This window comes from Brassica napus, chromosome C1, assembly GCF_020379485.1.
Source record: "Brassica napus cultivar Da-Ae chromosome C1, Da-Ae, whole genome shotgun sequence".
Lineage (NCBI taxonomy): Eukaryota > Viridiplantae > Streptophyta > Magnoliopsida > Brassicales > Brassicaceae > Brassica > Brassica napus.
Window position 1 is genome coordinate 51,323,440 of NC_063444.1, and position 22,099 is coordinate 51,345,538.

The 22,099-nt window shown below is 30.3% G+C and overlaps 3 protein-coding genes across 4 annotated transcripts; all 3 read right to left on the reverse strand.

The window, feature by feature from the left end:
- Nucleotides 1-384: 384 nt before the first annotated feature.
- On the reverse strand, nt 385-1,583 carry LOC106449179 (40S ribosomal protein S24-1). The gene is made up of 5 exons (XM_048746082.1): nt 1,411-1,583; nt 1,271-1,312; nt 1,017-1,187; nt 683-769; nt 385-594 (listed from the first exon to the last, which is right to left on the reverse strand). The coding sequence occupies exons 1-5, from the start codon at nt 1,480-1,482 to the stop codon at nt 565-567; spliced, it is 402 nt and encodes a 133-aa protein (XP_048602039.1). The 5' UTR covers nt 1,483-1,583; the 3' UTR covers nt 385-564.
- A 655-nt stretch (nt 1,584-2,238) lies between these two features.
- LOC106443158 (sugar transporter ERD6-like 9) lies at nt 2,239-9,202 on the reverse strand. Its single transcript, XM_013884752.3, has 17 exons — nt 7,484-9,202; nt 6,897-6,959; nt 6,709-6,798; nt 6,537-6,596; nt 6,390-6,455; nt 6,244-6,309; nt 6,081-6,156; nt 5,876-5,940; nt 5,676-5,768; nt 5,499-5,570; nt 5,320-5,404; nt 5,192-5,235; nt 4,995-5,057; nt 3,471-3,584; nt 3,175-3,234; nt 2,963-3,077; nt 2,239-2,539 (listed from the first exon to the last, which is right to left on the reverse strand). Exons 1-17 carry the CDS (start codon nt 7,628-7,630, stop codon nt 2,424-2,426), a joined length of 1,395 nt encoding a protein of 464 aa, XP_013740206.2. The 5' UTR covers nt 7,631-9,202; the 3' UTR covers nt 2,239-2,423.
- A 1,876-nt stretch (nt 9,203-11,078) lies between these two features.
- Nucleotides 11,079-14,462, reverse strand: LOC106443157 (sugar transporter ERD6-like 8). Of its 2 annotated transcripts, none has more exons than XM_013884750.3 (18): nt 14,387-14,462; nt 14,120-14,297; nt 13,973-14,035; nt 13,806-13,895; nt 13,553-13,612; nt 13,385-13,450; nt 13,216-13,281; nt 12,956-13,031; nt 12,767-12,831; nt 12,574-12,666; nt 12,390-12,470; nt 12,232-12,316; nt 12,029-12,138; nt 11,889-11,948; nt 11,746-11,799; nt 11,600-11,659; nt 11,411-11,525; nt 11,079-11,313 (listed from the first exon to the last, which is right to left on the reverse strand). In XM_013884750.3, the coding sequence occupies exons 2-18, from the start codon at nt 14,279-14,281 to the stop codon at nt 11,201-11,203; spliced, it is 1,419 nt and encodes a 472-aa protein (XP_013740204.2). In that variant the 5' UTR covers nt 14,282-14,297; nt 14,387-14,462; the 3' UTR covers nt 11,079-11,200. The 2 variants fall into 2 exon arrangements, with proteins under 2 accessions (XP_013740204.2, XP_022548058.2); XM_022692337.2 differs by having other exon boundaries at nt 14,382-14,454.
- Nucleotides 14,463-22,099: the final 7,637 nt, after the last annotated feature.

The following is a 22,099-nucleotide window of genomic DNA, read 5'->3' on the forward strand; positions in this document are numbered from 1 at the left end:
AATTCCAACGAGTGTTTCTTGAACGCGATTTTTTTTTTTTTTTTTTTTTTTTTTTTGTCACAAACTTGAACGCGATTATGTGGTTAATCTCATGTAATTAGATTTCCAAATGTAACACACCTTTAATCTTTTTTTCTTATGGACAAATGTAACACACCTTTAATCATTTTTTTTTACAAATTTAGAAGTTCAAAAATTAAAGAATATGTACATCTTTTTCCAAAGGTAACACACCTTTAGTCATTTTTTTTTTTACAAATTTAGAAGTTAAAAATTAAAGATTGTGTACATCTTTTTTCTTTGGTTAATAACAAATGCATGTCGTCTTATTTTACGGTAAGAGTGTATTGGGCAAAAACCATGATTAATCTTTTCTCTAATCGATTAAAACTTTAAACAAAAGATCGATTGAAACAAGCAAAAAGCTCGAGATTTAGTATAGGTGGACAAGTTGGAGAAATTAAAAAAAAAAAAATCTAAAAAGCAGACAAATAAAAGTTAAAACGACATAACAGGTGATTATGCAGAACAAGAAACGAAAATGGCTGATACTGGCTTGAGATCTTACTTCTTCTTGGGATCACCAGCCTTGGTCTGCGACATTAAACAAAAAAAAATGATTAAACAAAATCATACTGTTTATAACTTGTGTGTAAAGAGACGTTAGTAACAGTAGTCTCACCTTCTTAACACCACGTATCTTCTTGGCACGGTTCTTCCTTTCCTTAATTTGTTTCCTTGATTTCTCTATCTTGGTGTCAAGACCATTCTACAAAATCACATATTGAAACATACCATCTTATAAATTTCCAGAAGAAGGTAGAGACTAAAACTATAATGATCAAGAAAACTGATAGTAGTACTATCTAGTTAAGACATTTGATCTTAGTGTCAATACCATTCTACAAATCACATTCGAAACTTATCAGCTAGTTACTAACTCTAACAAGCCGAGAGACAAAGACATTTCAAGAAAGGGAGACATTGTATGAAGAGTAGAAAGAGCAATTATTTACCCTGATAAGTCTGTACTTGGGTTCGAACTTCTTAGCGCTCTCGACATTGTCATAGATCAAACCAAACCCTGAAGATTTACCACCTCCAAAATGGGTTCTGAATTTGAATACAAAGATGGCATTTGGGTCCTTGACCTCATACATCCTCGCTAGCTTCTCCTTCAGCTCAGCCTAGTAGTAAAAATGAATACCACTTTTAACAGTCTAGTCTAATTCGAAAGAAGACACATATTGGTAGTAAAGATCATTATTACCTTTGAAACATTGGCTCTTCCAGGGTGAAGAACATCGATAACCTACATTCAAAAATTCATCTTAGTACCGTCATTCAAAATCTTTTATTACAGCTAAGTGAGTGCAGAAGTAGACAAGAGTTAAAAGAATGGACACTCACGAACTGCTTCCTTGAGAGAAGTCTGTTGGTCATGAACTTTCTGGTTCTGATGGTGACTGCCTTTTCCGCCATTGTTGCGATCTCAACGAAGATCTCTCTCTCTCTCTGCAAAGGTTTGAGTTCGTCGCCGGCTAGCGTGGAAGAAAGAGACGCGGACAGCAAGTTTTAGCGTTTATATAGTAAAGGTCCGTAGGGTTTTGTTTTGTTTTCTTTTACTCGATTTTAATGGGCCTTAGCTTTGTTGGGCTTAATAAATTTCAGTAGGTTTTCTCTAAAACCAATAAGAAGGCTTTTCGATAGCCTAGTTTATTTCGATTTGTTTTCTTTGTCAGCTTGGTCCAATATAATTTGCAAGTGTAACAATTTGATAACATAATTTTACAATGATTTTAGACGATAATTGATTTATATTGTTTGTAGCGAATATTTATTAGAATATCACGTGGAAGTTGGATTTCTTCTAGAGTTAATCTTATAGGTAGTCTTTCAAGCTTATTTTAGGAAAAACATACTCCATCCGTTTCAAAATAAATGATATTTTAGAGAGTTTTTGATGTTTTCTTATATCAATGCAATTTTTTCATTTATCAAAAACTGTGTAACCAATGATATTTTGTTGTCTGTTTTGTGATTGGTTGAATAACTTTTAATTTATATTTTATTGATATTTTTAATATAAAAAACAAGTTTCTTAATACTTGTGCACAATCTTAAAACTTCATGTATTTTGAAACATATGGAGTATTTTTTTTCTGTACAAATATGCTAAAATCGGTAGCTTATATTAAGCATGAAAACTGGTAGAAGTAAAAAAGGATATCAGGCACGGAAAAGAAAAGATTGTCAATATTACAGATTACAAAGGATGAGAATGATGAAGTTCATAAAAAAGAGGAGAAGATCTGATCGTGTGATCGATTAGATCATCAATGATCGACAACATGATCCTACACATAATTTATTTCGATAAAGAATTTAGACATTAGTAGCTTTATATTGTTTGTGTGGGTTCATCAACTCTCACGTGGAAATTGGATTTCTTCTAACGTCAATCCTCGAGTTTCAGGCACCAAACACCATGCAAATACAACTGTTAATCCACTCATTATAGCGAATATAATGAAGGTCCCTACAATTAAAATTCACAAAAAATAAATTAATATCAGTATTAGTATTGTTATCTTAAACTTGAATTTCATATATTATATATCATTTAAAAGATCCAAAATATATATAAAGAACTCGAAACTTCAATAGATTGATCTATGAGAAAATTATATGAAAATGATGTTTCATATGAGAAAGAGAAAATTATAGTGTGTGAATATATCATTTATAATATATAGATATATGTGTGTGTGTCCAAACTAAACGTGCTAAATAATATTAAATCTAAATTGAATTTGAATTTGGTTTTGTAAGAACGTATATCTTAATTTAGTGAAAAGCTTGTAGACAAGATGCCTTTAATAAAAAGCTTGTAGAAAAGAAGAAAAATAAAACTTTATACTGAACTAAATTAGATTCAGTTTGTAAAGTACTATTAACGTACCGGTAGGGCTCCAAATGAGCATAAAATTGAAACAGTAGCTGACTATCCAACCGGTAAACCAATTTGTTATGGTTACTAAACTCCCAGCTACTACTTTCATATCCATCGGAAATATCTACAATTTAAAAAATATATATGATCAGTTACAATTTAAGAAAACTGATTACTTTTTTTTGCTTGAACATGCAAAAAATAAGTACATATGGATATACCTCAGACATTATAATCCATGGCAACGCTCCTAGTCCAGCAGCGAACATCATAACATATGTCTGTTTGGAACATAAATATTATTTTACTTTATCACATTGTGAAATTAATATAGCATTTATACATCAAACTGAAAATAACAATAATAACTTATATGTATATATTAATAGGATCAAACTTGAAATTGTTGTTAGGTTGAAATATAAAGCAAACTAAACGAACAAGAAAAAGCGGAAGAAATGATTTTTTTTGTGTGTGAGATCTATTCAAATAAGTGAATCATAGATATATCACTTACCAATATTCCAATAAATGCCATAGTGGGAGTAAAATTTACAATGCCAGGGACACCTTTGAATCCAAACGCTAATGCAAGAGAAATACAGCTTAAACATAACCCAAACGCAGATGCCTGCAATTTTGTTCATTAAATTATATGTAGAACAACAAAGCTATATATATTAACAAACTAAAGTAAAAATCAAAAAACAAAAACAAGAGAGAGGTGAGAGAAATTTCTCTCGAGAGTCTCTCCCCCTTTGCTTCCCCTAACCCTAGCGCCGCCACAAATTCTGATCTCTTTCGCGGTGGTCGGTGATTCCCTATCTCCGGTCGCCGCGGGTGGTGGGCTCGACGTTCTTCTCGTCTCACATCCAAGCTGTTCTCCCTTCTTTCTCTCCTCCTTGCACGGTGCTTCTAGTTCTGATGGAGCTCTTCCACCGGATCTGTTAGAAATCAAAGACGTCTTTGTTTCTCGGGAACACTGGCGAGGTGAGAAGAATAGGAGGACCCTTGGACGCCTTGGATCTCCCTGTAGTCGCCGTCTGCGCTCGGATCTGGGTCAGATCTGAGATCCGAGACCCGCCGGAGCCTCTGAAGGGTCGCTACCATCACGCTCCTGTATCGTCGTCTCGCTCCAGTCGGTCTCCTCTATCGGTTAGGCCCAAGGTATTTGTAGAGCTTCTCCGCTCAGTCTCTGAGTGTAAGGTGGTTGGAGACGCACCACTGAGGGACTCTGTCACCTAGTCCAAGAGACGGTATCCATGGCGCTCCTCTGATGATCGATTGGGCTATCCTTCCAACTACTGGCGCCGTTTCACTAAGGTTTTGAGGACAATCCGCTGTGGAGGTTTCAACTGTTTCTAGGCTGAGCTCTTTCTCTTTCAAGGTCGCCTGTTTTCAAGGAGTTTTCAACCCCTTCCGTGCTCAACTTTCCTTACGCCAAGGCTCCGACAGTCCGATTGAGTGTTCCTGTTGTTTGTGATGTATCCTTTGTGTCGCGTGACCGGATGGGGAGCATGTTGTTCCGCTTGCGCTTGACCGTAACTTGAGCTTCATATTCAGCAGCATAGCCACGGGTCTACACTCCATCTTCTGTTGAGATAGCTAGGGTCTGGTTTTTGCCGACGTCCTCCTCCAGTGGAGCTCCGGGGCGTGAGCCAGCCGCCTCCGTCGATGCCTGCTTGGAGCCACTTCGGTGAGTGCTCGACTGATCCTACCCTCCGGCTATTCCTCTTGTCTCAGCAGGTTTGTTCAGGCTAAGCAAGAAGGTTTTGGTTAGGGATCTTTAAATTGTTGTCTCTTGTACTGAAATGTAAATTAGTTTCAGGCTCTCTATTGCTAGAAGCTTGAACTAAATCACCTAGGTTCTTAGAGGTTTTTTTTTAAACTTTTTGCGACTTCTTAGAATCTGAATGGCTGTTATAGCAGATGTTGGTTTCAATTCATTTTGTAACCGAACTTTCATTCTTTTCGAAGTAATGACATTTACAATTTAGCAAAAAACAAACTAAAGTAATATATTAAATAAAATTATTCTAACCATCAGAAGTGGTCGTCTTCCCCATCGATCCACAATGATCAGGCCCAATATAGCTTTTGGTACCTAGCATGCTCATTGGTTAAAGTTTATAATCAATCATCGTAAAGACAAAAAAAATGGGGAGCTAGGTTACAGAGAATAATGAACAAATCAAAGTAGTGACTTTTTAATTTTCTATTATTTACATATATACGTACCACGACCATAGACAACACCGTCATCCCAGTCTGAGAAGGAAATCCTTAAGAGTGAAAAGTATTTATTTTACTTTTTCATAAGAACCAATTGTTAAATTACGTAATAATCAGTAAATATATAATGTTACCAGCAAGGTCAAATATGCTGCCTGCGTAATAACTTATCCCTGAACTTCCACATAACTGCTGTAAAAGCATCACACCTACTCCGATCTAAATATAATTAACCAAAAGCAAAAATCAATATAAGTAAAATGTAATTTAATAAATTTGTTTGATAATTTTTTTTTCAAACGTATTTTCTTACTATAAGTTGACGAGCATATTTTCTTTTGAAAAGACTTTGCATGCTGATATTTGCGGTAGCATCAACAGAAATCTGCGAAGTTATGAAAAAAAAATCTGTATATAATGATAATAAAGTTTTAATATGTAGCAAAAATAAGCCTAATTTTGATTATTCATCATTTAGACGTATGTGTACCATGATTTCACGAGTTTCCTTCACAATATCAGCTTCTTTTCCTCGTAAGTTTTGAAGAACAACTTCACACTCTTCATCACGGTTTTCTTTTGCCTAAATAAATACATTAATTTTAATACTTGTTATCGACGTAAAGAATAATTTTATATAAACGTTCTCTTTTCTTTAATTAGAGAAATGATATGATTCATACGACTAACCCGCCATCTTGGAGACTCCGGGATGAAAAATAACCCCAAAAATTGTATCAAGCATGGGATAATGCCTGAAGATGTAGAAGTCCTCTAATTAAAATAGTTTTATATATTAATTAATTATTTAACGATGAATACATTTAATAGTTAAGTAATATGGGGAAACTAAAACATGTGGCAAATAAAAAAAAATATAAGTGGGAAGGAGTACCGATCAAGGCTATCGTTCTCCATGATACGAAATTTCCAATGTAATATGCGGTTGCGATCCCACAATTTTGCAAAAGCTATAAGATTTCAATCAATAGTAAAATAGTGTATTAGTTTGTGTGTATATATTAAGTTTGATTATAAACTAGTAATATATGCATTACCTGATTGCTAAATGTAAAAGTGCCTCTCACATTTTTAGGAGTTATTTCTGCGATATATACAGGAACCTACATATTTTAAAATAAATCAGCTATAATTATTACAAGTTTAGAGATGATTAATCTATGTAAATAAAATAATTGTTTACCACGTAGCTAGCGAGACCAACTCCAGTTCCCACAAAGAATCGTCCAAAGTCTAACCAGATAATATTCTATGGGAAGATAGATTAATTGAGATTAGTACGTGAGATTATTATTAATGAAGTAAGATATTAAATGGGTCGTGAAGAAACCTTGGCTTGTGCAATTGCAAGCCATCCACTTATGAAGAATGCCTCGGCCACCCACAACGTCTAAAGAAATAATTAGAACGAAAAGGTACAAAGGGTTTAGAGGTTAAAGATTAAATTAATAGAGACATTATCGAGAGTTAGAGGGTGGATTCCACAATAATGAATATTTAACCATTTTACGACCGAAGGCATCTGCAATTGTTGCGCTAAATATTGCACCGATCATTCCTCCAAAAGTCAGTAGCGAACCAAATACTGAAAACTGTGAAAAGTATTTTTATTAGAAATATCTGAAGTAAAATTTATATTTGTTAAAACGTATAGACATATAAAATAATATATAGTGAAATAGAGGCTTACTTGTGCGATGGAAAGATCAAGATCTTCCATAATAGAAGACATTGTACCGGCAGTAAAACCTAACTGTTTACCATATGCATATTTGGAATACATATGAGTCTCTGTACAGTTGGGATATATTATCTGCTAACCCTAAAACGAGCAAAGACATATCTGAATTATGAAAACAAGGTTATAAGGATACTTCACAACGAAAGACCAAAAAAAATGAAAATGATACCTATGTTCCCGAAGAAACGATATATCCTAATTTCAGTAAGTACATGTATATACATTCACGTACTTTCAAAGTTACTGCATATAACTAGCTAGGATTAATGAATTATCATGATATCGATTCCTTTTCCTGAAATTAGATAACTTCTGTCCATTGACCTGCATGCAAATAACCACTAGGTTTTTTTTCTTACATCTCTTTTCTCCAAACTTATATCCACTTTTAGAAATCACCTCCATCAATGTGTAGTATCTAGTAGTAAGCAAATTATATTAAAAAAAATTGAGAATTCCTTAGATTCTCCACACAGAACTAGAAGGGGATGGTGACTATTCTACCCTTATATATATAGAGAGAGATGGGAACATACGGCAATTCCAAAGCTGTAGGACGCAGAGACAATGATGAAAGTGGTGAAGATAAGAAGTGGAGTTATCGTTGTTTCTGAGCTTCCTCTCTTCTCTTCCTTATTTACCAGTAGTAATCCTTTCTCCATACTATGATTATCTCCCTCCATATTCTCGACACTATAATTGAATAGAGATAAGAACTGAACAAGAGAGAGATACTTTGGGAACTATATGCTTTGTCTTGATATCTATAAATACTGTATATGCTTGATCTTTTTAAAATATACCCAATATATATTGACTAAACTGAACATGAGGCTGGTTGAATTAAAGAGATGTCTTGCTGTAATCTAAAACGCTATTTTGATACTTAGGATTTTTGATATATCATCATACTGTTTAAAATGATTGATTTCGTAATAATAAAAAAATGATTAAAAAACTTATAATAACGAGAATGGCTTATCTGAATTATGTAAGAATTTACTTAGGATAAAAAAAGGAAAGAACATTCTTAACAAAAGCTTGAAGATTTTTAAAAGAAACTTACTAGGGCAACTAAGCCTTCCTAAATTAGTTGGTAATATTGTTTTCTAAAACAAAAGCTTTAAGATTTTTCAAAAGTTGTCCTATTTTTAGAAAAAGTGTGCTATTTTTTTTTCAAAAAAAAGTATGGTATTTAGAAAAATTATAATATACATTTACATAATTAATTTCAATTATTTATAGAATTTATTTAAAAAATGTTACCAATGCTCTCGTCAATGGGTGATTAACTACTAACATGTCTGATCTCTAAATCATATACACTAATACATGCACATAGATTCATCGATACTTGTAGTAATTTTTTATTCAAATGCGAAGAAATACTTATTTTGCTCATGTATATCCAGTTGTCCATCAGAAAAATAAGGTACATATATAGTTTGTTTAATGTATTTGTCAAAAGATGAAAGATATTATACTAAACAATACTAATAAATTTTATAAATGACATGCTGGATTAGATGGATAATGTATCCGACTCATTCGCATGACTAAAGTTTGTTGGTAGACGTACACAAATAATTTGATAAAATCAGAAGTCATATCAAGTATTGAATCATTTTAAGTTTTTAAGAGAATTAGTATAAATGCTCATTAGTTGTTAATACTAAAGTTTGTGTGAATGAAGCATATATGCTCAGATGTTACTTTCGTCTCTGTCCATATGATATAGCAGCATTATTTATTACCTATCCAAGCAACGTCTTGACGCACGTCTTCCCGTTGATGCTTCAAGTTCAACAGAGACTGAAACATAAATCTATATAAATATATGTGACTAAGTCTTCTTAATTAGTCCTTGATAAAACTAATTATGTAATCAATTACTTGTACTAGCACTCCTCTTTCGTGGTGTTGTTTATTGGCATGATGGGTGTGGACAGCTATAAGCCTTTTCTAACAATGTATTTATTTTCAGTAAACAGCCATTCCATTTCTTATATCGAAATGCTTTGGTATTTTATATTTGGCGAGGAAGATAATTCAAGCAGATCTGGATCTGATTTTCTACATAATATAGAATTGAATTAGCTTTCAAATATTTCATTTACTATTTCAGAAAAGAAGAATTACAAATTTATAACAAAAAAGCATAAAGCCTAAATAGGTAAGCAATATCATATGAACTATATTAAAATTCCCCAAGAGAATTGCAAAGCCCGTTATCAAAATGAACAATATTTTCAAAACCTTAAACCCCATATGGATCTGTTTATGTGGGTTTATCTTTTATTTTTATTAAATAAATTGAAATATATTTTTTGGCTCATTGATAAAGACATATTATTAAAATATTAAATATATTATATATATAAACATAACATAAATATATAAAAGAAAGATGATGGAGTTTTGTTTGAACAATCATAATTTTTTGTTCACACCGTTGGAAATGTTACAAATCAAAATTAATATATATTAATTGTGAAATTTTAATATAAAACATCTTGGAAATAAATAATTTAAAGACTCAAAACATGATTGAATATATTTAGGACAAAATAGGTTGAATAATATTGATTCATTTATAAAATGAGTTCCCATACGCACGGATTCCTTGCCTAGTAATAATAATAATAATAATAATAATAATGATAATAATAAGAAGAAGAAGAACGTTATTATATTTTTTTTGGCATCAATAATGTTATTATATTCTAACGTGATTAAGCAAATTAAACATAAGGTAAATGTAAACAGTACAAAACACCGAAAACCAACATACATTTTGATATGTGCAAGCTGAAAACATATTGTTATATTTAGTTTCGTTGAACCTTCTAAAGTAGTAAAATAAGCCTTTGGACGAAACACGAGGCTCCATGGTATTTTATCTGAGATTTTCAAACATCACTTATTTTGATGTTATGTATGCATTACACAATCATCTTTTTCGTTGCGTCCATGTTTTTTTTAATTATGACAGCAGAACTCTATCTAGAAATATTTATTTACAACTAATGTAGAAAACGAGTAATATTAGTATATGGTTATATACATGAGTAAGCTGGTAGACACTTAATTATTCAGTTATTGTCAAGGTATGACTGCAGAACTCTAGAAATATTTGTTTACAACTAATGTAGAAAACGAGTACTATAGATGGTAATATATACATCAGTAAGCTAGTAGACAGTTATTCAGTTATTGTCAAGGTATTGAATAATATGGTTCGGAACTCGCTTGCGCTATTCTAAACGGATCGATTGGTTAAATAATTTTCCATAGGGTCATATTTTGTACTTTATTTACATTTGATCGTGTAAGTTTCTTGTACAGAATTTAAAAGAAGAAATGAGATTTTATTACTTGGAAGGAAAGGATACAAAATTCACGCACGCGGCCCTTTATAGTAATGATAATACGAACTTATTTGGAGATCTAAATTGGTTACCTACTTAATAAGTTGATGGTGATGGACCAATAATCTATTTAATGCTACTGCATCAACATAACAAATATGATCTAAAGTAAATATTTTCTACTTTTTTTCTTTTGTCACAGATTTTCTACATTATTTATTTTAGCAACAAAAAAGAGAAGAAAAAATTAAAGCTATCCAAAATAAAAAGAACTAATGGGTTGACAAAATATACACGACTTTGTCGATGTTTCATTGCCAATAGTTACCTTTTTGTTAGGCCAACACGAATTTTAAGCAGGAGAGAGGGCGTACATGAGTTCTTTTGAGTGTTGACCCAATCTGACAATCAAAATACTATTCCTATAACAATTTTAATGGAGCCCGTCATCCCCACACAAACTTTGAGAGGTATTTGTAATACAGTACATAAGTCTGATGAGTTTTGTGGTTAGTGGCAGATCAAACAATTAAGGTTTGAAATGTTACAAAAACAGATTATAAGAAACTCCTTTTAATATGTACTATGTATCTGTAATATAGTACATACGCATTATGATGTTAACCATTGAGAAACTTCTTTTATTATATGTAGGATAAATCTCATCCATATCCATCGAAACTTGATAATGTAATGCATATTTGTTTTAATAATAAAATTATGAAAATACTAAAAACAAAACAAATAAAGCTTAACAATTCTTAGAATATGCAAGAAAATGTAGAAAAGCACTGCTACGATATCTTGAACCAATAGAACATTGAAAATAAAATGCATTTGCATGCAGATATTGGTATAACTTAATACATATTGAAATTTAATAATTTACATCATCATTGCTTGAATCTCTTCCAAGGTCTTGCCTTTGGTTTCAGGAACAAGTTTTGCTATGAAGATAATGGCCAATACACAAACCCCACCATAGACATAAAATGCACCTGAAAACCAAAAATTGTCAATAATATATGTTTATCTAGTTATGCATGAAAAAACAATAAAAACAATAATTTGTTCGAATGAAGAATAATATAATACCATGAGGGCTCCAGATCATGAGAAAGTTGAACGTTAAGGAAACAAACCACGAACTAAGCCAATTCACAACAGTGACAAGTCCTCCAGCAGTTCCTTTCAAATTTATTGGGAATATCTAGAAAAATAAGAGTAAGTTAGAAAACATCATGGCAATGACAATATGAACATACTTTATCGTTTTGATACTACCTCAGACATTATAACCCATGGGATTGCACCCATTCCAATCGAAAATGAACCGATATAGACCTGAAAATGGAATTCCTAGTTAACCGATCTGTAAACCGGACCAATCCAAAGGTTAACAACCAAAACCTGAGTTCATAGATGCTTACCAAGACACCGCTAACTGCTAGGGCCGGAATGATATCAAGTGCTAAACCATGGGCCTGGTTAATCAACGTCAAAAACAAAATAAAATCGGTTAATTAAACTATCCAGCGAAATGAATTTTTCTTCATTTTTGTTTGATATTGACCTTTAGAAGAAATGAATTTCCGATGAGCAAACATCCAATCAGCATCCCCACAGCTGAAGCCTACAATATTTTAATAAGGTCAGAGGAATAATCCAAATCGGTATTCTTTGTTTTCTTGAAAATGGAAGCAAGAACCATACAAGAAGAAGTGGTCTTCGTCCAAGCCGATCAATTAGTAACGTTGCGCCTAGAGCTGTAAGAATGACTTGTTCGATCGAGTATAGAATGCTTCCAAGAGTTGGAGATGCTCCTGGTACACCCAAACCCGTACAAAACCGATGAGTGGTCTAGAAATTAAACCTGTTGGAAATCAAAACTAACTAGATCCGGTTCAAATTATAACCTGCTGATACAAAAATTTGCTGTGCATAGAAGATAACCCCATTTATTCCAACGAATTGTTGGAAAAACATTAAACCAACTCCAACCTGGTATAATACAGCTATAATTAAAAACCAAAGTGACCCGAGAAGCATGGTTATTTGAATTAGAGATTCTTACAATGACAAAACGTATGTTCTTTTTGTCAATAAGGTCTAGTAGTGTGGTTTTCGGAAGGTGCGCTATAGTCGCTAAGTACTCCTGTAAACCGAAATCCAAAAACCGGAGTTATAGAAAGTTTTATAAAATGCAATGTCACGTACCGGAACCGGTTTTGTAATCCAGTCTTTGGTTCAAAACGTACTTTGATTTCATCGGCTTCTCTTGCGATATTGGCGTTAGGACCCCTCAGTTTTTGCAACGCAATTTCGAAATCGCGGTGGCGGCCAACCATTTCCTTGAAACGCCAAAAGCATTTGAGAGGCTTGGGTAAGTTTTCAACCATAGATTCTAAAGCCTTAACCAAACCGAAATTGAATTTCAAACTTTAATAATACCAGCCATCTAGGTGATTCGGGAATGAACCAAGTCCCAAAAAATAGAATCACACACGGTACAACTCCTGAAATTAATTAACCAAACCAGTTTTATTATAACAAATGAAATATAATACCATCTTTGCTACTATTGCTAAAACCAATACCAAATGTTTTCAAATGTATTAGCTAGTGCACAAACAAATTTACCAGTTAGTGCAAGAGCTCTCCAGTTTATGACGGCACCTATGAGGAACATGGAAGCCAATCCGATTACTAAAAAGAGCTGCAGAAATATCATAAAAAAATATTTTAGTTAGAAAAACCATAATATGTTAAAGACTTTACAAAACAACCCTAATACAATTTTAACCACAGACTAGACCTAACACAAGCTGGAATACATGTCCTGTCTCTGACTCTATTGTAGTCACATACATTTGTCATTCGAATAAAATAAAATGCATCACCTGGTTAAGCGTAGCCAATGCTCCTCGTAGTTTTCTCGGACTAATTTCGGCGATGAAAACCGGAACCTAGAAAAAGACAAATGCAAATGTGAATATTAAGTTAAAATGTAATTTTTTCATCGTTTCATCGACAAATGGTTTTGTTTATAACAATTGGAAAATGTCATACCACATACGAAAGGGTACCGCAACCATAACCCGTGAGAAATCTACCGAAGTCCAAAGGTATGTCACCCTAGTTAATAATTGAACAAAATTTAAAATGACGATACTAAACGCCAATATTCTGTAAATTTGTAAGAGAAAAAAATGAAGAATATTCAGCACACTGAATAACCTTGGAGAAATATATAATCATCCAGCCGATGGCAGAGATCACCGAAGACAACCTCATGGCCTGTCGCAAAATCCACATGCATGTGACCAAAAAAATATATGCATTTTGTTTTGTTGTTGAACAAAATATAGTAAAAATGTAAATATCATAAAATGTTAATTTGATTCTTGTGTGCATATTGAGATGAATAATACATTTACTATTATAACACAACATATAATTTTTGACTTTTTGTTAAGCTATGTTTTTGTACCCCTTTCCGACCGATGAAATCAGAGATCTTTCCCGATGTTATAGCGCCAAGAACTGCTCCCACATTCAATATAGATCCGAAAACTGAAAACTAAATTAAAAAGTGGATTAGTAAGAAAATCATCGTAAAACAAATCTAAATGTTGAATACTTCATATGATTTTAAACCTGGGAATATGATAAATTAAGTTCTTCCATTATCCCGAACTGGGTCGGAGCGGAATACCCCACCTATTAATAAAAAAGTGTGGAAATTTTCTCGTATGAATAACAAATTTTCATTTTTCTTTGTAATCTTAATTAAAAGAAACTTACGCAGGTTCCAAACTCGTAGGAACCACAAACGGCAATGAATGTGCTTAGACAAACCATCCACGACGCTCCTTCTTCTTCTGAGACGTCGGATCCATTCTCCGGAAGCAGCAACGGCTCAGATTTGTCTTTCACTTTCTCCATATCGTCTTCTCTTCTTGCCATTTTCTTCTTAGTTACCCTTTCAAGTCAACGAACAATACGTATCAATTTATTTGTAGAACATGTGAAAGAAACGTAGTTTTTCTTTGTAGGGATATATAACTCAACGGATGAGAGGAGAGCTTAGAAGCCACCGTAATTTTAGACCTTAAACTTTGTTTTGTTCTGAGTTTGATATATATAATTAACCCTATATATAGACATATATATCTGTATATATTGTGCCTTTGACCAAAAAAGAATAATATCTGTATATATTGAACATGAACAATAGCTGGCTGGCTTAGCTAAAACACAAAAGATGATCGATAATTTTGGACAAATTAGACAATTTGCATTAGTTTATTTTGTATACTATGAAAGTTTCAATGCAGTTCAAAATGTTACGTACTACTACTATAGATTATGAAAGTCCAATGCAGTTTTCTCAAAAAAAAAAAAGTCCAATGCAGTCTCATATATAGATTGTGTTGAGGTTATCTTATCCAAAAAGAAGATTTTGTTGAGGTTATCCACAATTTAGTGTTGGTTGACTGAATTCTGAAGTACTTACTTACGATCATTCCGAGTTAGCTAGAAACTTTTAAAACTTATAACATTCATAATATAACAATTCATTTATTAAAAAAAATAATAATTACAAAATATTCTGTACACTCATGCACTGTATGACTGGGGTTGGTAACATGCATGGTTTGTAGTTTTCTGAAAACAAAAAGTAAAATAATCCATGCATGTTGTTGAGTATAACTAAATTAATTTATAAAAAACAACTGAACGATGCTCATTTACCATGAAAGAAAGTGTAGCATACATTAATACAAATGTAGAATATGGTTAGAAATTTTAAAACAACACTAAAGATGATAGGCTCAGTATGTAAAGTATCTACCAAAAACTCAATATTTTCGTAAGGGGTCGGTCAACACATAGATTTTGACAATTTTTTTTTAAAATATGATAATATTGTTTTAATGCATAATTGCATTATGTACTAATATACGATGATGGTCAAAAAGGTTTGGAACATTTTTTGTCTCCATTTATCTAGATAATAGCGATTTTATAATGGTTATTCCCCTAATTTAGGGAGTATATGAAGTTTTACTAAATTAAATTATAAAACAATTGAACTTTGCTCATTTACCATGAAAAAAAGTTTAGCATACATTAATACAAATGTAGACTATGGTTAAAATTTTAAAACAACACAAAAGATTATAGGCTTCAGTATATAAAACATTTACCAAAACATCAATATTTTCGTTGGTGATAACACATGAATTTTGAGAATTTTTTAAAAATACGACAATATTGTTTTAATGCATAGTTGCATTCTGCACTAACATATGATGATTTTCAAAAAGGTTTGGAGCCTTTGTTGTCTCCGTTTTCAAGAAAATAGTGATTTTATAGTGGTTATTCCTTCAATTTAGGGAGTATTATGAAGATTTAATAAATTAATTTATAAAAAATTATAACAATTCCCATATACCATGAAAAAGAACTTAAAATACATTAAGACAAATGTAGAATGTGGTTAGAAATTTTAAAACAACACTAAAGATTATAGGCATCAGAATATAAAACATTTACCAAAAACTCAATATTTTCGTACGGGGGTTAACACATGGATTCTGAAAAAATTTCAAAAAATATGACAATATTGTTTTAATGCATAGTTGCATCCTTAACTAATATATAATGATGTTCAAAGAGGTATGGAGCCTTTGTTGTTCCTATTTTTCAAGATAATAGCGATTTTATAATGGCCAGTCCACTAATTTACGGAGTATATGAAGTATTACTAAATTAATTTGTAAAAACAATTGAACGATGCTCATTTACCATGCAAGAGAGTTTATCATACATTAATACAAATGTACAATATGGTTAGAATTTTTAAAACAACACTAAAGATTATAGGCTTCAGTATATAAAGTATTTACCAAAAACTTAATATTTTCGTAGGGGGTTAGGTTAACACATAGATTTTGATTAAATTTCAAAAAATATGACAATATTGTTTTAATGCATAGTTGCATCATGTACTAATATATGATGATGGTCAAATAGTTTTGGAACATTTTTTGTCTCAATTTCTCTAGATAATAGCAATTTTATAAAGGTTAGTCCATTAATTTAGGGAGTATATGAAGTTTTACTAAATTAAATTATAAAAAATTATAACGATTCCCATATATCATGAAAAAGAGCTTAAAATTCATTAATACAAATGTAGAATATGGTTAGAAATTTTAAAACAACAGTAAAGATTATAGGTTTCAGTATATAAAACATTTACCAAAAACTCAAAATTTTCATAGGGGTTAACACATGGATTTTGATTAAATTTCAAAAAATATGACAATATTGTTTTAATGCATAGTTGCATCATGTACTAATATATGATGATGGTCAAATAGTTTTGGAACATTTTTTGTCTCAATTTCTCTAGATAATAGCAATTTTATAAAGGTTAGTCCATTAATTTAGGGAGTATATGAAGTTTTACTAAATTAAATTATAAAAAATCCATGTGTTAACCCCCTTCGAAAATATTGAGTTTTTGGTAAATATTTTATATACTTAAGCCAATAATCTTTAGTGTTGTTTTAAAATTTCTAACCATATTCTACATTTGTATTAATGTATTTTAAGCTCATATTCATGGTATATGAGAATCGTTATAATTTGTTTATCAATTAATTTAGTAAAACTTCATAATAGTCCCTAAATCAATGAAATAACTACTATAAAATAATTATTTTCTCGAAAAACGGAGACAACAAAGGCTCCAAACCTCTTTGAACATCATCATATGTTGGTGCAGGATGCAACTATGCTTTAAAACAATATTGTCATATTTTTTAAATTTTTCTCAAAATCCATGTGTTAACCCCTTCGAAAATAGTGAGTTTTTGGTAAATACTTTATATATTAAAGCCAATAATCTTTAGTGTTGTTTTAAGATTTCTAACCATATTCTACATTTGTATTAATGTATTTTAAGCTCATTTTCATGGTATATGAGAATCGTTATAATTTGTTTATCAATTAATTTAGTAAACTTCATAATACTCCCTAAATCAATGAAATAACTACTATAAAATAATTATGTTCTTGAAAAACGGAGACAACAAAGGCTCCAAACCTCTTTGAACATCATTATATGTTAGTGCAGGATACAACTATGCATTAAAACAATATTTTCATATTTTTTGAAATTTTCTCAAAATCCATGTGTTAACTCCATCAAAAATATTGAGTTTTTGGTAAATATTTATATACATAAGCCTATTATCTTTAGTGTTGTTTTAAAATTTCTAACCACATTCTACATTTGTATTAATGTATTTTAAGCTCATTTTCATAGTATATGAGAATCGTAATAATTTGTTTATCAATTAATTTAGTAAAACTTCATAATACTCCCTAAATCAATGAAATAACTACTATAAAATAATTATTTTCTTGAAAAACAGAGACAACAAAGGCTCCAAACCTCTTTGAACATCATCATATGTTGGTGCAGAATGCAACTATGCATTAAAATATTATTGTCATATTTTTTAAAAGTTTCTCAAAATCCATGTGTTCCCCTTCGAAAATATTGAGTTTTTGGTAAATATTTTATATACATAAGCCTATAATCTTTAGTGTTTTTTTTTTTAAAATTTCTAACCACATTCTACATTTGTATTAATGTATTTTAAGCTCATTTTCATGGTATATGAGAATCGTTATAATTTGTTTATCAATTAATTTAGTAAAACTTCGTAATACTCACTAAATTAATGAAATAACTACTATAAAATAAATATTTTCTTGAAAAACAGAGACAACAAAGGCTCCAAACCTCTTTGAACATCATCATATGTTGGTGCAGGATGCAACTATGCATTAAAACAATATTTTCATATTTTTTGAAATTTTCTCAAAATGCATGTGTTAGCCCCTTCGAAAATATTGAGTTTTTGCTAAATACTTTATATACTGAAGCCAATAATCTTTAGTGTTGTTTAAAAATTTCTAACCATATTTTACATTTTTATTAATGTATTTTAAGGTCATTTTCACGGTATATGAGAACCGTTATAATTTGTTTATCAATTAATTTAGTAAAACGTCATAATACTCCCTAAATCAATGAAATAACTACTATAAAATAATTATTTTCTTGAAAAACGGAGACAACAAATGCTCCAAACCTCTTTGAACATCATCATATGTTAGTGCAGGATACAACTATGCATTAAAATAACATTTTGATATTTTTTAAAATTTTCTCAAAATCCATGTGTTAACAACCCCTTCGAAAATATTAAGTTTTTGGTAAATACTTTATATACTGAAGCCAATAATCTTTAGTGTTGTTTTAAAATTTCTAAACATATTCTACATTTGAATTAATGTATTTTAAGCTCATTTTCATGGTATATGAGAATCGTTATAATTTGTTCATCAATTAATTTAGTAAAACTTAATAATACTCCCTAAGTTAATGAAATAACTAATATAAAATAATTATTTTCTTGAAAAACGGAGACAACAAAGGCTCCAAATCTCTTTGAACATCATCATATGTTGGTGCAGGATGCAACTATGCATTAAAACAATACAGTCATATTTTTTGAAATTTTCTCAAAATCCATGTGTTAACCCCTTCAAAAATAGTGAGTTTTTGGTAAATACTTTATATACTGAAGCCAATAATCTTTGGTGTTGTTTTAAAATTTCTAACCATATTCTACATTTGTATTAATGTATTTTAAGCTCATTTTATGGTATATGAGAATCGTTATAATTTGTTTATCAATTAATTTAGTAAAACTTCATAATACTCTCTAAATCAATGAAATAACTACTATAAAATAATTATTTTCTTGAAAAACGGAGACAACAAAGGCTCCAAACCTCTTTGAACATCATCGTATGTTTGTGTAGAATGCAACTATGCATTAAAACAATATTGTTATATTTTTTGAAATTTTCTCAAAATCCATGTGTTCCCCTTCGAAAATATTGTGTTTTTGGTTAATATTTTATATACATAAGCCTATAATCTTTAGTGTTTTTTTTTAAATTTTTAACCACATTCTACATTTGTATTAATGTATTTTAAGCTCATATTCATGGTGAGAATCGTTATAATTTTTTATCAATTAATTTAGTAAAACTGCATAATACTCACTAAATCAATGAAATAACTACTATAAAATAATTATTTTCTTGAAAAACGGAGACAACAAAGGCTCCAAACCTCTTTGAATATCATCATATGTTGGTGCAGGATGCAACTATGCATTAAAACAATTATGTCATATTTATAGAAATTTTCTCAAAATCCATGTGTTAACCCCTTCGAAAATATTGAGTTTTTGGTAAATACTTTATATACTGAAGCCTATGATCTTTAGTGTTGTTTTAAAATTTCTAACCACATTCTACATTGGTACTAATGTATTTTAAGCTCTTTTTCATGGTATATGGGAATCGTTATAATTTGTTTATCAATTAATTTAGTAAAACTTCATAATACTTCCTAAATCAATGAAATAACTAATATAAAATAATTATTTTCTTGAAAAACGGAGACAACAAAGGCTCCAAACCTCTTTGAACATCATCATATGTTGGTGCAGGATGCAACTATGCATTAAAACAATATTGTCATATTTTTTGAAATTTTCTCAAAATCCATGTGTTAACCCCTTCGAAAATAATGAGGTTTTGGTAAATACTTTATATACTGAAGCCAATAATCTTTAGTGTTGTTTTAAAATTTCTAACCATATTCTACATTTGTATTAATGTTTTTTAAGCTCATTTTCATGGTATATGAGAATCGTTATAATTTGTTTATCAATTAATTTAGTAAAACTTCATAATAGTCTCTAAATCAATGAAATAACTACTATAAAATAATTATTTTCTCGAAAAACGGAGACAACAAAGGCTCCAAACCTCTTTGAACATCATCATATGTTGGTGCAGGATGCAACTATGCATTAAAACAATATTGTCATATTTTTTAAATTTTTCTTAAAATCCATGTGTTAACCCCTTCGAAAATAGTGAGTTTTTGGTAAATACTTTATATATTAAAGCCAATAATCTTTAGTGTTGTTTTAAGATTTCTAACCATATTCTACATTTGTATTAATGTATTTTAAGCTCATTTTCATGGTATATGAGAATCGTTATAATTTGTTTATCAATTAATTTAGTAAAACTTCATAATACTCCCTAAATCAATGAAATAACTACTATAAAATAATTATGTTCTTGAAAAACGGAGACAACAAAGGCTCCAAACCTCTTTGAACATCATTATATGTTAGTGCAGGATACAACTATGCATTAAAACAATATTTTCATATTTTTTTGAAATTTTCTCAAAATCCATGTGTTAACTCCATCAAAAATATTGAGTTTTTGGTAAATATTTATATACATAAGCCTATAATCTTTAGTGTTGTTTTAAAATTTCTAACCACATTCTACATTTGTATTAATGTATTTTAAGCTCATTTTCATGGTATATGAGAATCGTAATAATTTGTTTATCAATTAATTTAGTAAAACTTCATAATACTCCATAAATCAATGAAATAACTACTATAAAATAATTATTTTCTTGAAAAACAGAGACAACAAAGGCTCCAAACCTCTTTGAACATCATCATATGTTGGTGCAGAATGCAACTATGCATTAAAATATTATTGTCATATTTTTTAAAAGTTTCTCAAAATCCATGTGTTCCCCTTCAAAAATATTGAGTTTTTGGTAAATATTTTATATACATAAGCCTATAATCTTTAGTGTTTTTTTTTCAAAATTTCTAACCACATTCTACATTTGTATTAATGTATTTTAAGCTCATTTTCATGGTATATGAGAATCGTTATAATTTGTTTATCAATTAATTTAGTAAAACTTCGTAATACTCACTAAATTAATGAAATAACTACTATAAAATAAATATTTTCTTGAAAAACAGAGACAACAAAGGCTCCAAACCTCTTTGAACATCATCATATGTTGGTGCAGGATGCAACTATGCATTAAAACAATATTTTCATATTTTTTGAAATTTTCTCAAAATGCATGTGTTAGCCCCTTCGAAAATATTGAGTTTTTGCTAAATACTTTATATACTGATGCCAATAATCTTTAGTGTTGTTTTAAAATTTCTAACCATATTTTACATTTTTATTAATGTATCTTAAGGTCATTTTCACGGTATATGAGAACCGTTATAATTTGTTTATCAATTAATTTAGTAAAACGTCATAATACTCCCTAAATCAATGAAATAAATACTATAAAATAATTATTTTCTTGAAAAACGGAGATAACAAATGCTCCAAACCTCTTTGAACATCATCATATGTTAGTGCAGGATACAACTATGCATTAAAATAACATTTTCATATATTTGAAATTTTCTCAAAATCCATGTGTTAACCCATCGAAAATATTGAGTTTTTGGTAAATATTTATATACATAAGCCTATAATCTTTAGTGTTTTTTTTTAAAATTTCTAACCACATTTTATATTTGTATTAATATATTTTAAGCTCATTTTCATGGTATATGAGAATCGTTATAATTTGTTTATCAATTAATTTAGTAAAACTTCATAATATTCCCTAAATCAATGAAATAACTACTATAAAATAATTATTTTCTTGAAAAACGGAGAAAACAAAAGCTCCAAACCTCTTTGAACATCATCATATGTTGGTGCAGAATGCAACTATGCGTTAAAACAATATTATCATGTTTTTTGAAATTTTCTCAAAATCCATGTATT

Excerpts from the sequence above, each read along its gene's own strand:
- LOC106449179 (XM_048746082.1), bottom strand. The coding sequence starts at position 1,482 with ATGGCGGAAAAGGCAGTCACCATCAGAACCAGAAAGTTCATGACCAAC. Across the intron at positions 1,188-1,270 it reads GAAGAGCCAATGTTTCAAAG|GCTGAGCTGAAGGAGAAGCT; the intron begins GTAATAATGATC and ends TTTTACTACTAG. Across the intron at positions 595-682 it reads AGATACGTGGTGTTAAGAAG|ACCAAGGCTGGTGATCCCAA; the intron begins GTGAGACTACTG and ends TTAATGTCGCAG.
- LOC106443158 (XM_013884752.3), bottom strand. The coding sequence starts at position 7,630 with ATGGAGGGAGATAATCATAGTATGGAGAAAGGATTACTACTGGTAAAT. Across the intron at positions 6,597-6,708 it reads ATGCCTTCGGTCGTAAAATG|ACGTTGTGGGTGGCCGAGGC; the intron begins GTTAAATATTCA and ends TTATTTCTTTAG. Across the intron at positions 5,405-5,498 it reads AATATGCTCGTCAACTTATA|ATCGGAGTAGGTGTGATGCT; the intron begins GTAAGAAAATAC and ends AATTATATTTAG.
- LOC106443157 (XM_013884750.3), bottom strand. The coding sequence starts at position 14,281 with ATGGCAAGAAGAGAAGACGATATGGAGAAAGTGAAAGACAAATCTGAG. Across the intron at positions 12,471-12,573 it reads GAGAAGCCGATGAAATCAAA|GAGTACTTAGCGACTATAGC; the intron begins GTACGTTTTGAA and ends TTCGGTTTACAG. Across the intron at positions 11,526-11,599 it reads CATGGGTTATAATGTCTGAG|ATATTCCCAATAAATTTGAA; the intron begins GTAGTATCAAAA and ends TTATTTTTCTAG.